The sequence below is a fragment of the Lutjanus erythropterus genome, chromosome 11 (assembly GCF_056507025.1).
Source record: "Lutjanus erythropterus isolate fLutEry1 chromosome 11, fLutEry1.hap2, whole genome shotgun sequence".
Taxonomy (NCBI): domain Eukaryota; kingdom Metazoa; phylum Chordata; class Actinopteri; order Lutjaniformes; family Lutjanidae; genus Lutjanus; species Lutjanus erythropterus.
The window spans coordinates 12,424,312-12,437,790 of NC_139327.1; the positions used below are offsets into that span (position 1 = coordinate 12,424,312).

At 37.2% G+C, this 13,479-nt stretch overlaps 2 protein-coding genes across 3 annotated transcripts; one reads left to right on the forward strand and one right to left on the reverse strand.

Annotated features, from left to right (window-relative positions):
• The first annotated feature begins 1,364 nt into the window (after nt 1-1,364).
• gng3 (guanine nucleotide binding protein (G protein), gamma 3) lies at nt 1,365-6,438 on the forward strand. The gene is made up of 3 exons (XM_084730831.1): nt 1,365-1,571; nt 2,488-2,587; nt 4,724-6,438. Exons 2-3 carry the CDS (start codon nt 2,489-2,491, stop codon nt 4,850-4,852), a joined length of 228 nt encoding a protein of 75 aa, XP_084586957.1. The 5' UTR covers nt 1,365-1,571; nt 2,488; the 3' UTR covers nt 4,853-6,438.
• A 1,237-nt stretch (nt 6,439-7,675) lies between these two features.
• banf1 (barrier to autointegration nuclear assembly factor 1) lies at nt 7,676-12,489 on the reverse strand. 2 transcript variants are annotated; one of them, XM_084730828.1, is made up of 3 exons: nt 12,332-12,489; nt 10,130-10,289; nt 7,676-8,995 (listed from the first exon to the last, which is right to left on the reverse strand). In XM_084730828.1, exons 2-3 carry the CDS (start codon nt 10,253-10,255, stop codon nt 8,849-8,851), a joined length of 273 nt encoding a protein of 90 aa, XP_084586954.1. In that variant the 5' UTR covers nt 10,256-10,289; nt 12,332-12,489; the 3' UTR covers nt 7,676-8,848. The 2 variants fall into 2 exon arrangements, with proteins under 2 accessions (XP_084586954.1, XP_084586955.1); XM_084730829.1 differs by having other exon boundaries at nt 10,130-10,286; nt 12,332-12,488.
• Nucleotides 12,490-13,479: the final 990 nt, after the last annotated feature.

A 13,479-nucleotide genomic window follows, 5' to 3' on the forward strand; every position in this document is an offset into this window, starting at 1 on the left:
CTCCTAGCTGTCAGAAATAGTAACATCGATAGATTGGTCGCTGTCGGCAAAGATAAGTGTGGGGCACAGAAGCTTTGGCGCCATTAAAGCCGAGGCAACACTAGCTTAGCAAAGATGGTGTCGGGTAGTTTGGTCGTGTCTAGAAGGGAACTCTTGATTTGTGAAACTCTCGTGAGATTTGGACGCGCTGTTTCGTCATTATGCATTCTGGCAAATTTCAGGTTTTATAATGAATAATGTTAAAATCTGAAGAGGGTTATGGACAAAATACTTGGTTAAAGTTAGGGACAGATTATGGTTTGAGGGGGAAAAAATGACTCTCGCGAGATCGCTCGCCGGTCTGGGGTTGCTTCTAGACACACGATATTCAAGATTCAGTTGCGGATTGCAAACTGCGAGTCTGCTCGAGTATCCTATTATTTCTCGCCATACAGAAGATTTGTCAGATTTATTGCAATGCTATTTTGTAAAACAAATAAATAAATTTTTATTTAGCAGTTACATGCTATTCATTCAAGCCGCTGTACGACCTAGACGTAGCCGTTGTAGACGTCGTGCTAATGGGGCTATTTCCTCCACAGGGTCTATAAGGGTTTTGACTAGAACGCAACCCTTTATTTGTGAAACTCGCGAGACTTGTACGTCTTGTTTCATCTTTGTGGACTCTGTGCAAACTAATTGGGTTATACAGTGTTGCAACGCTGTGGGTTCAATGCTGAGTAGGTTTAGAGGCAGAAAACGGTTAGTTAGCTTCAGTGAAGGCTCATGGTGTGGGTGAAAATGGTCACTCTCGCGAGATTTTCCACGAGTCTGAGGTTCTATTCTAGAGACGACCGTGTCTTTCATCTGAGAGCGTCACAAGAAACGTTAACAGCTATAAAAATACACTACCCACCGTCCATTTCTTTATGTTTATACCATCATTCATAATAGAAAGATTTTTTTTTCATTTGCAGCACACACACTGTCACATTTAAATACCAGCCTTAATTTCACAATTTGAACTGTGATGTAAACCACTACACTAGACTGACTGCAGCAGTCCCCATAGCAACAGAGGAGAGGGTGGGCATCACAAAAGGCATAGAGATACATGGTGAATCAGGCTTCTGGAGTTCACATCCCAGGATGTAATATATATAATCTTTTAGCACTACAAACCAAAACCACACACCACATTAAACACCCTGCTCCATGTCAGAGATTGAAACCTAAGAAAATATCCACTTGGCCCCAATTTTCCAGGCACAGACATGGTACGTTCCACCCCTCATAAGAAAACCATCACCAAAGGCTTCCCCCTCCCTCCGTCTGGCAGGTACCACTCACTGCCGAGGGGGTGATCCTATCCATCCACCACAAATCTAGTGCTCATTGTGGCAGAATTGCAGTGCACTGGACTGTACAGAGCAGGGTACCATCCAGGCTGTTGTCTGTGAGGGGTGGGGTCCGGCTACACTGATACCACCAAACATAAGCTCACAGAGGGGACACAGAGAGGCAGAAAAAAAGAGAGGAAAAAAGAGAGAGAAGAGGGGGGAAGATTGCACCTGAAGAGGAATATAATACGGGTAAGGAGAAAAGGGGGTGGATGGAGGGAGAAGGAAAAAGACAATGGGGAAAGGTCCAGAATGGTTCAAATAGATTCGCTCCTTTGCTGCTGTTTTTTCTTTCCTTTCCTGTTGACAATCCATCCTGCTTGATTCCTTTTTCCACCTGTGACACATTTATTTTCAGCACATTTATTCATGATTTCATACATGTCTGTGTAGCTGCAGTGCTTATTTCATTCCACATTTGATATTTCTGTGGTTATTCCTGCTCGTAGTGGGAGAATCTGTGGGCCATGGTGAATAAATCTGACCATTTGGCCCAGTTTACATGTTTGGTTTGCGTTTGTTAAAACATATATGATTTTGTTGCCATATAAGATGACATAATGTAGCAGCTGTGCCAATTCTATGACACAGTATTGACGGATATTTAGACTTCTGCTGGAGACTGACTGGTTTCATGCTTGCTTGCTTTGCATCCAAAGCTGCCATAGCCTACAAAAAACTAGTCAAATACTATAATTTTATGGACATAGGTTTTATCATATATAGTGCGATATAATGTGTTTGTCTCAGTTCAAACATACAGTTTAATTTATTTGATCTGCCACATAGAATGTTGTATTAAAAAGCTAATTTTGCTATTGATATACCCAGCTGTGTGGATAAGAAATAACCATTTTAATCAGAATTTATTGCCACCCATAAACATCATTAATACATTTTTAGTGTTTTTAGAAATACAATATAGTGAAGCATGTAGGATTTCTGGATCAATCATTTCTGGGGAAGCAGGGCTGTAGGGACACTACTTCAATAGAAAAAATGTAATAAAAACAAAACAAAAACAAAAACCCAACAACAATATTTTTGTAATGTTCTTCTATCCAATTCAGTTCCATGAATCTTAAAATTTTGCTGTGTTTGTGGCCAGGATGAAAGGAGACACCCCAGTGAACAGCACCATGAGTGTCGGCCAAGCCAGGAAGCTGGTGGAGCAACTGAAGATAGAGGCTAGTTTCTGCAGGATAAAGGTAAGACAATCTGAACACCTCAGATATGAATCATGATGGTGTAATAAGCCAAAACACGTGAGACACAAAAGGAGGAAATAGAGGCAACTGATAACTAAAAACAATACAGTAGATCAAAACCTGTTTTCAATTCTTATTTGACTTTTTTGAGAAGCTAAAAAAGAAAAAAGTCCAGATATTACACTGAAATCTTGTGTTATGTTGCTATGCTGCAGTAGGTCAAGAACAGCGGTAATATTACCCATAAAAATCACAACACCACCACTTTGTTGTTAAGTGATTAATACAGAAAAAAAAAACCCTGCCCTCATATTTAAAAAATACAGTTTGTCTTTGCTGTCAATTCTCTTTGGCACATCTAAATCCTCAAACCAAAGCTGACAGCACAGCACTGAAGAATTAACACAATTTCATCATCCACGTTGGTTCACAGATGAACAAAAGGTGACCGGTGACCTTCTCAAATGCACTTTAAGTCAATGGTTCCTGTTGGAGAGTTTCCAAATGGTATTGACTTCTCTCATGTTCCTGATGGCGTCAAAAACACCTCGCAGAGGCACCTTGGAAATTAAGTAGGGGCAAACTTAATATGTAACACTAATAATGTTGTGTTTTAAAGACCGTTTTCAGCTGCTGTCACCTTTGAGAGTGAAAAACATGACAGTCTGAACCAGAGGTGCTTCCATCTCTTTTCTCCAAAACTTTGCAACACTAAAATAAAAATATGCAGCCAATACATGATTAGGCTCGAACCCTTTAAATTGTTTTTATTCATCCATAAATCCGTAGAGCAAAATTAAGTGGTATTCTACAACTAAATGAGGATTCAATTGAGATTTTTAACTTTTATATCTTCACATATTTCATACACAAATCCACATAAACTGAAAATATAAAACTGATGCCTTTTCACTCCATTCTGTTTTCTGCTCTTATTGATTCTGTATTGTTTGATTGTCTATTTTTGTGTTCACTGCTGTATCCTGATATCTTTGTTAATGCAAACATCCGGTTTTCTTCAAATGAATCAATATGTTACATCTGTTCACCCCACTAGTATTGTTAATGGTAGTTTACCCATCATTATCATTTTTTTCCCCCAGTTTTGGTAGAAAAATACTTGATACAGTTCAAATTTTCAGTTTTGACTGATATATTGAGTCTTCATTAGCCAAATATGAGCTAAAATGTTCAGACTTTCAGGCTTAAAACCCGAAGACTGTGAAAAAAGAGCTGGTGAGAGGCTGTAAAAGGAGACTGTCATATGTATACGATGAAATGAATGGACCTCAGGCAGAAACTATGGACTGAACACATGTGCTCAAGTCATTTGGGTGCTAAAAGATGCTGATGAAAAGATCTAAAGGGCAGAGTTCAAAAACTGTGAATTAATACCCATCATTACCAGAGCTGTAAGACAAAACTCTACTGGTCTTCATGAGGGTCATACAAACAGAACGTCTCTCTGTAGACTGTTAGTGCTGCTACCTGTAGTCTGTGGACAGAACAGGAGGACAAAAAAAAAGCATCATACATAGTCTTAACAAAAATGATGTCCTAGTTAGACTTAAGAGCACAAATACAACCAAAATGAGTGTTATAATATCTCCAATTTATCCCTATTAAGAGGGAAACTGTTGACTGTTAAATATTGCACAAGTTTTCCAATGAAGAATTTCTTGTAGTCTCTGAACGCACCACGACCTCTGACCTGAGACAGATTAATGAAATCAATGACAACAAAAGGCACAATTAATAAAATCAAAGAATTAACTTTGCTTTTTTTTAATTTCAACTGTGCAATGGTTGAAAGTAGTATAATCGAGTGGTTCTCAAACTGTGGGGTGGGCCCCGCTGGTGGCGCACAGAACCACTGCATGAGGGCCATGGATGACCAGAGGCAAAATAGAGTGAAACTAAATTAAATGGTTATGATTCATGTAACAAAAATAAACAAACAAGTTGCTTCCCCAATTATTGTTAATGACTGATACAAAAAAGAGCGTAGGGGAGTGTTGTGTGCGCTTTTTTCAGCTTCTGACTAGGGGCATGCAAAAAAAAGTTTGAGCGCCACTGTTATAATCTAATGTAAAGATATCCGTGAGCTGACCTGAATGTGACCCTCCTCCTCTCCAGGTATCAAAGGCAGCGGCTGACCTGATGGCGTACTGTGACGCACACTCCTGCGACGACCCCCTGATCACCCCCGTGCCCACCTCAGAGAACCCCTTCAGGGAGAAGAAGTTCTTCTGCGCTCTGCTTTGAGACCAATCAGGGATTGTTGTGATTAAAAAGTACAACTGTACAGTATGTACATGTATGTACAGTGTGTACATGTACTTCCAATCTAAATAAGACATCAATGTACTATAGTAACCTTGCATAAAAGCTGCCGATGTACAGTACATAATCAAACTACAAAATCGTCTCAAACTAAATTCTTTAACTGCTAACGTCTGTCTCAGTGTTAGAGGGGAATTTGAAACAAAACTTAAGATTCAATCGATAAAGAGTCGAAATTCTCGCTATTAAAAAGAAGACTAGAAGTTTAAAGAGAAGAAATTTTAAAAAACAGCTATCATCTGGTTGAAAACACAGACATTTCATGCTCATATATATTTACAGGTAACTGCTAAAACAGGAAACAGTCTGAGCATTAAGTGTCTTAATCACAGGAACAGATTCATATAAATTCTGCTGCATCTGTTGCTAAATTTCCACATTAAATCTGGATTATGGTGGTGCTACGTGTGTCAGATGCTGCTCTGATCAGGTCAGGGCTCCTCATATAAATCGTCCATCCGGCATCTGACAAAAAGACAAGCTTATGCTGGGTAATAATCGCCAATTTCCATCTGCTGGCGACATAACGCTCCTCCTCAGATGAACACTTTACTTACAGGTTGAGGTTTCAACACAGAATGTTTTGTTCTCCCTCAACATTTAGATTGTCCTTCACATTTACTGTCAATATATTTTGTATTCCTCATTCACTTAGGCTTTTCTTGTTTTGGCAGTTACTTGTATCTACCAAGGAAAACAGCTGTTTCTGAGTGGATTATAATCATATATATTTATTTCAAGGTTTTAAGATTTTAGCATTTTGCTCATTTATATACTGTTGCTGTAGTGTGGATGTGGACGTGTGTGTGTGTGTGCATAGGTGCTAACTGTGAAACTTAAGCAACAATTCTGAGCATTTGATCACTGTCGAATCGAGATTTTATAGTTCAATAATAGCACACCGACCCAAAAAAAGAACATTCCAGGGGTTATGGACATATTCAGTATATAGTACAATGTAAGCCATGAAAGCAAAATCAGCTATTCAGTTATTATTATGAGTGTGTCACATGAATAATTTTCTATTTCTTTGAGGCAAAAAATAAATACAGCAGTTATAATGTACTTTTAAAGACAGGTGTACATCGTCATCTGAGAGGTTCTCCAGAGCAGAGGGGTCCTTCAGCGGTTTCCAGAAAACTCTGACGTCTCTACTCATTCACGTAATGTGAGGACTGCTGTGAGCAAGTTAGGAATTCCTGTTTCAATTGAGAGTTTCAATTTTTCCATGGTTATTTCTCCATCTATAGTAAATGCAGTGATTTAGTTCTGTTAAATCATATCCACAAAAGAAAACTGCTCATTTGGAGTTCCCTCAGACATGATCCCATCACATGATCTCCACGGCAATGTCCAACATGATAAAACTTTTGGGAACCCCCTGCTCTGGATTGTTTCAAAAATTAACCAATGTATTTTCAGTATCTTGCAAATGTCCAATTTGGAGGTTGGCGAAAAGGTAACCATGGAATATCAGGCATTGAAATAAAACATCCTGTTATCAAAGACATTCTCTCATTTGTGATTTTATTTATCAGGTAAAAATGAAATCTTTAATGAACAGATTAAAAAAAAAGAAAAACAGGCATGTCCAAATCTGATACTTTGCCTTTTATTGTTTTAAAATAACAGCAATATAAAAACTGAAGAGTGTTCACAGTCAAACACATCAGCCAGTGTGCTTTAACAAAAAGCTGTGATATAGACAACGGTTACATCTTCAAAACGCTGGTGATGTGTGGAAGATTACGTACGTGACACAGCGTGGACATGCACTACTGCAGATCTTATACTTCATCTGACTGAATAAAACTAACTTTTAAACTAACATGCATTAAGGCATCTCATGTTTAGAAAGACAGTCAAAGACAACATCAAGCTCAGTTATGAATGTCTGGCCAAAAAAATACACGCTATAGGTAGTATTCTGGAAACTCACATCAGTGATTTATCCTTTCCCTTTTCTGGGGTTTTGAGGTAATTAAAAGACAAGTCACGTAAGATACTGGATGGGTTTTTCCCCAGCCTTGTTGGGCTTTTGATTTGCAGAATAAGAAACAAGATCAACTTCTGTTGAAGCTTCAAATACATTCTATCACAGCAGACCAGCTACTTTAGCTTCTAAACTGTTGATGAACAAACAGAACGCTGATTGATTTACTGTATAGTTATTGGTTTTGATTTGTTGTGTGATCTTGACAATGTTTAATCATAACAGTGGATATCATGTCGGCCATTTAAGCAACAAGTCTTATCAGTCTGAATGAGTTCTGCTCATTTGTCCCAACCCGCAGCACTTCAGAAAGCTACAGAATGAGTTGTTTGCTGCTAAATTAGCAATATTGTCTGGTTAATCTAGTAGACAAATACTTGTTAAGTCTTTAAAGACTCCATACGAGTTGTTTTCCAGGTCTTTCAAATGGAAACTCGCACTCAGAAATTAGCAAAAAGTGGTGAAACCTCCCTCAACCTGAGGGTTCATATGTAGCAATGTCATAAAGAAACCTACATCTGGTCCCATGGGAAACTGTTTTTAGAAGAGCTTGGGGAAAAAAAGCACTGGAAATAGCAATAGCTAAAACATATGTGGCTCCAATCATATTTTGAATGTTTGGACTTGAATGCATAAGTGACACTACTACGAAGTTAGAGAATGATATAAAACCCTCAATAAAAAACAATTTAATTTTAATGTAAATGCTGCAGCCTGCTCATCAGCAATAGACTGACACGTTTTTGACAATGTTTGAGTTTGTTGCATCGGCATCTTTATTTAACACACATTTCCATCTTCAGGTTCAAACAAGCTCTGAGCAGGCCAGATGTGGTAGTCTGGGCGTCAAAAGTTAAAAGTTTTTGCAATAAAAAAGAAATGTTCTCTTCAAAGACCAGTGTCACATCAGTTTTGAGGTTTAGTTTTTTTGTGTCACAGAAATTAGTCACAACCTCAGCAAGATGCTTAAGACAATCAACCTCTTCAAGAAATTGTTTAAATATTATTTGTGAGCAGTACATGATACAAAACAGTGATATGATGTGCTAAAAAAAAAAGAAAAAGAAAAGAAGAAAACAGCTCACATCAACTTTGTAGCGGCTTTGAAAACAGGCAAATGGGGCCAAGAGCTCAAGAATTAAATGGGAGTACAAATATTATTCTGGATTGTACTGGTAATTAAATTAAACAGAACAAAAACCTGTGGTGAGTTTAAACATAGAACAAACTAGCCATGTTTAGCTTAAAACAGTAAAATCTCAGAACATGACCAACAAAGGATGATTAAAACTTCAACCTTTAATAGAAAGTACATGCATAAGTTATCCTGCGCAAACTTAACGTTAAATTGAGCAGCTCTTTCCCAAAACTGGAAACACTACATTCAGTTTCAAGCTCATCTATAAATTGTTTAAACAGACATTTTGACTTGTCAAACAGAGGTGCCCCATCATTAATAAAGGCTACATTTAATTAAGCTTTACAAACATCACAATCCTGCTGGTGAACATGCAGGCTCTGTGACATGACTTACTGATAAACCCTTATTGAAAGGAGCATCATCAGCGTTATTAGTTGCAACTATTTCATATTTCACAAGTCAAAATATAATTGTCACATTTTGCAATTATCCATCCAACATATCAATTTATTGGCAATTTATAGAATGACATGTAGATCTAGACTAAGAGTCTCCAGCTGTCAAGGCCATGAGAAGGACATATGTGAATTCTATTTTGGGGCAAACGATTTCAGAAATAACACCAACAGCTTTAAGAATAATTTAAAAACAAGCTGACTTCAATAAACCTCATTAGTGGGTGCAGTGTCAGTTCACATGTGTGTTGTAGCTGAATTGAATCAAGATCACTGAAGAGGTAATGTACAGTTTGGACTTTAGAAGTAGAAAACAGCGACTGAATGATTTATAGGAAGGCATCACACCATTCTTTGAGACAGCCATAGCAGTCACCTTGTTGTTTAGCGTTTGCCCCGCAAGTGTCCTTCAGCCAGTCCCGGAAGAGCTCCTCCTCTTTCTTCAGCACCAGAAACTGCCCAAGGACAACATACGCCTGTGAATGGAGATGAATACACAGAAAGTCAAAATAAGAAAGGGATGATGTGTTTAGAGCTGCAATGATTACTTGAATAACTGATTAGTTGTCAAATATTAAATTACTCACTAAAAACATGTCCAAATTCTCTGGTTTCAACTTATCAAATGTGAATATTACATGCTTTCTTTAGTCCACTGTGACAGTAAATTGAATATCTCTGAGTTGTGGACAAAAAGAATGATACTTGAAGATGTCATGCTGGGCTTAGGGAAAACACTAATCACAATTTCCTGACATTTTATGGCCCTAACAACTAACTGATTAATTGAGAAAAAATATCAACAAATTAATCAACAATGAAAATAATTTCTAGGTGCAGCCCTACAAGTGTTGAAGGATTTCCCAGGGCAGTACAGCCCTGTTGTCAAGTACTTGATGTTTAATAAACACAAGTGAATATTTCTTTATAGCTCTATGGTGATGATAACCTGAATAAACAACTGGTGTCTGGAAAAGGGATGGTTTGACACCTTACAGTAGTACAATGAGGATAGACAATAGCAAGACATTTCACACCCACAAATGTCAAAGACACCAAAATGATACAGAGACAGACATGCAGTAGCCTATTAGATAACAAGAAAAATACATAATTTAAAAATCAGGGAACCTGCTTCAAGTTGGAGTGAAATTTCGTTTTTTATTTTAATTTCATTTTACTAAATTATCTATAAAAAATCATAGATACAACTGTAAAAATAAATACATTGAATATGTGAATATAACTGCATTGGTTTGTACTCAAAACACAGTAAGAGCTGCTTTTTACACAATGATTTTTCTGCTCCTTATATTTTTCATTATCATTACATAAACCGGAACTTTCATGTAAATTTGACAAAGCAGATAAAATTGGGTGAAAATGATGGGCTGAAAGCAAAATAATTACTTAACTAAAATGACTGAATTTTATACACTATTCTAGCCCAAATTTTCAAACATTCATTTGTTTTATTGATTGAAATACAATGATTTAAATTTCTGTGAGGATACCACTGTCACAGTGAAGGTAAGCACCAGCTATGGACTCTGCATTTAACATGTGTACATACAAAATACTGCATCAAACATGTGATGTAATCAAATCACCTTGTCGAAACCTTTATCCTCCAGTCTTTTGCCGAGGACGTCTCCAATGCCAGCAAGAGCCATCACTGGCTTCTCACCCATGGGCTCAGCCACAAAATCTTTATGCTTTTGGGATGTTGACGACATGGCTGCTTTGTAGGCGGTCACAGATCACCAACTACTGAAATGTAACACAAAGAACACCATGAAAATTAAAATACAGTAAAATTCATCTTATTAGAGCTGAGCCAATCAAAAGAAAGTTGTTAATATTTGCCGATTATTTATCATTTCAATCACTTTTAGAGCTTATTATTAACCGATTATTAAATTAATTGGCAACAATTTTGATAATCTATTTGATTTTTTTAATTTTGAATTATTTTTCCATAAAAAAAATTACAAATTCTGATTTCCACTTCCCAACTGTGAATATTTACTGGTTTCTTTACTCCTCCTATGACAAACTGAATACCAGTGGGTTATGGACATCTGAAGACATCAACTTTGGCTTTGAAAATTTTATCAACATTTTTCACCATTTTCTTTTACAAGTTGACCTACTGATCAGTTAATGGAGAAATTAATCAACATATTAACTGATGATAAACATAACTTAGTTGCAGCCATACTCACTTCTCAAGCAAATATATCAAATACTTGGTAGTTAACCGTCTTAAATGTGAGGATTTGTTGTCTTCCTTTGTCGTCCATGATAGTAAATGAAAAGTCTTAGGGTTTTGGACTGTTTGTTGAACAAAACAAACAAATCTGATGAGCATTTTTCACAACTGTTTATCAGAGACTAAATAATTAATGGATTCATTGTGAGAATAATCTTTAGTTGCAGTCCTATAGCAAATGTAGCTATATACACAGTCATTGGAAAAATATGGTAACCTAAGCCTAAGACACCTTATTTATCAAATACGTTTACAACCCACAAACCTCAGCAGACTATTATCAGGGTTGTTCTGAGGCAATCTTCACTTGATTACAGATGTCTTGTCTGTTAGCTTAGGAGGCTTGCCCAGTTTTACTGAAATACACTTACAAAGAAGTCAACTGGGTGATTAGTTGTTCTTAGAAGATGAAAGTCAATTCTTTAAGCTCAGAGTCTGTTTCATTTCAAGCCCAATGTGCTAATAATACACAATAAAAATATAGGCATATTACTGTCTTAACAATCGACAGCACTGTAGGATACACCATGTGCACTGGATTGAGAAGCTATGCAAGAGATCAGTGCAGTATGATGAATTGTTATATCCCCGATGGGCATATTTCAATCAATTCAACACACAATTTTAAATAATTGTGCAAGGAGTTGAAAAAAATAAGGTATAAAATAAGTATAACAACTTTAACGTTAATTCAACCGCAGTAGCTAATTTTAACAGTGTATGGTGTTTTTTTTTCATTGTCGTGTCTAAATGGGAACCCCAGACCAACGACCGATCTCGCGAGAGTGAGGTTTTTTTTTTTAACCCACACCATGATCTTTCCCTAATCCTCACCGAGTACTTTATGCCCCGAAATACACACAACTATTTAATCACAGCTGTGTGACGTTATAAAACCTAATTAATTCGGACATCGCGCACAAAGAAGAGCTGACACATGTAATCTCGCGAGGGTTTCGCAAAACAAGTCTTCCTTGTTAATCACGACCGCTTTTCGTTGGCATGAAAGGCCCGGTACCTGGACGGGCAACCTGAAAACCGCAGAATGAGTAAAAAATATTTGGGTCATAAAGAATAATGCAATGTTTTCCCACTATTAAAACGATTTTACAGCTAGACACACTAAACTACATATCCATGTATGAATTCACACTTTTTTTATACACTGACTAGCAACATTAGGGTTAGTACACCACCGGTGTTGAATTGCGCGCGCTAAACACTTCGATGCTAACAGCTTTAGCGCAACGAGCTAATGTTCATAGCTCTTCGAATCGCCATTGTTGGTTAACAAGGGGTGTTCGCTTATTTTTTAATGCTACGTGATCCTGGAACAATCCTTGTCGTAGCGTAAGAAGTTAGCACTCTGAAGTTACAGTGTAACATTAACAGCGCAAAATTTTAGGCGCCTTCAAATGAACTTAGTTAGCGCTAACGTAGCTTCAACGGCTGTCTGCTTGTATCATCTCATGCTACTTTTGTTTACAGCATATCTGAGCCTCTGGCCGCAACAAAATGATATGTTTCAGTATCAGCTCACCGTTTAATGTTCTGTTCAGGCTGTATATCAGTGTAGTTCACAAGAGAGTCGTGTGCTTTCTGTTTCTTCTTTTTCTTTCTTTTTCTATTTCTGTCAGGCACCGGCGACCACAATGCAATGCGCCAGCCGCCCTCCTCTTTCAGCCTTACGTCACGGGGTAAAGTTCAGTTCTGTGTTTTTCCCCGATTGTTGACTCACAGGATAAATCAGCCCTTTGAACAGACTTGCAGTGTAACTTTAGAACATTTCAACATTACTTGGCTATGTTGACTAAGTATGTGTACACATATAAGGAATTAGACTGTGGTTTTAAGTTGCTCAATTTTCCACACAGTTCAAACAACAATTCTCAGAAAAAAACCCAAAAAACAGAAATAGATATTTAGCTATAAACAAGGGCAGCAAATAGACAAGTACATAATATGCATAAAAGTACTATGTCTGTCTATCTAATAATCTCATGATCTATCTCACTGTTTCTGTAAACTGTAACAAGAATAATGCAATGGTGCAGAGGGCAAAGACTGCCGGGGCACTGCCAGCAACTTATGATTTCTTCTGATAATCCAAGTAGACTGGCATCGATCCAGCCTTATTTCAAGAATTCGTTACTTGCAATACAAGTAACTAAAAAGTCTACAAGTTATATTGGGTTATTAAAAGGAACTTCAATGAAAAGTTTTATATATACAGTAGCTACCTTGCAGACTAAACTCCAAACACACTGTCCATTTTAGGAAGCTCAATATCTATATCTTGGTCTCATACAATACCTCAATTTCTCATAGATATGTGTGAAAATTAATACCTCTTCCACTTTTTGGGGGGCATAACATTCAGATACCACTTCCTTGCCACTGATCTATCAAACGTTTTTGTAAATCAGTGCCATTTAGCTATATACAATTAGCTGATTTCTGTTCCACCACACATTGGTGCATATACATCTGCAGTACTGTAAATTTGCAACATAAATTTCAGCACATAAGTTCAAAGACCTTAAAGTCCGATATGCAGTGACAGAGACACAGCAGTACATACAAAGTTTGTATAAATAATTCAAGTAATGGTTCTAAAAAATTGGATTTTGCATGGGTGTCAGACAGGCTAAAATCTTTATAAAGATTGTTCATGTAATATGTTCATAC

Coding starts and splice junctions, on each gene's coding strand:
- banf1 (XM_084730828.1), bottom strand. CDS start 10,255: ATGTCGTCAACATCCCAAAAGCATAAAGATTTTGTGGCTGAGCCCATG. Junction 8,996..10,129: donor AGGATAAAGGTTTCGACAAG/GTGATTTGATTA, acceptor CTCCATTCACAG/GCGTATGTTGTCCTTGGGCA.
- gng3 (XM_084730831.1), top strand. CDS start 2,489: ATGAAAGGAGACACCCCAGTGAACAGCACCATGAGTGTCGGCCAAGCC. Junction 2,588..4,723: donor CTAGTTTCTGCAGGATAAAG/GTAAGACAATCT, acceptor CCTCCTCTCCAG/GTATCAAAGGCAGCGGCTGA.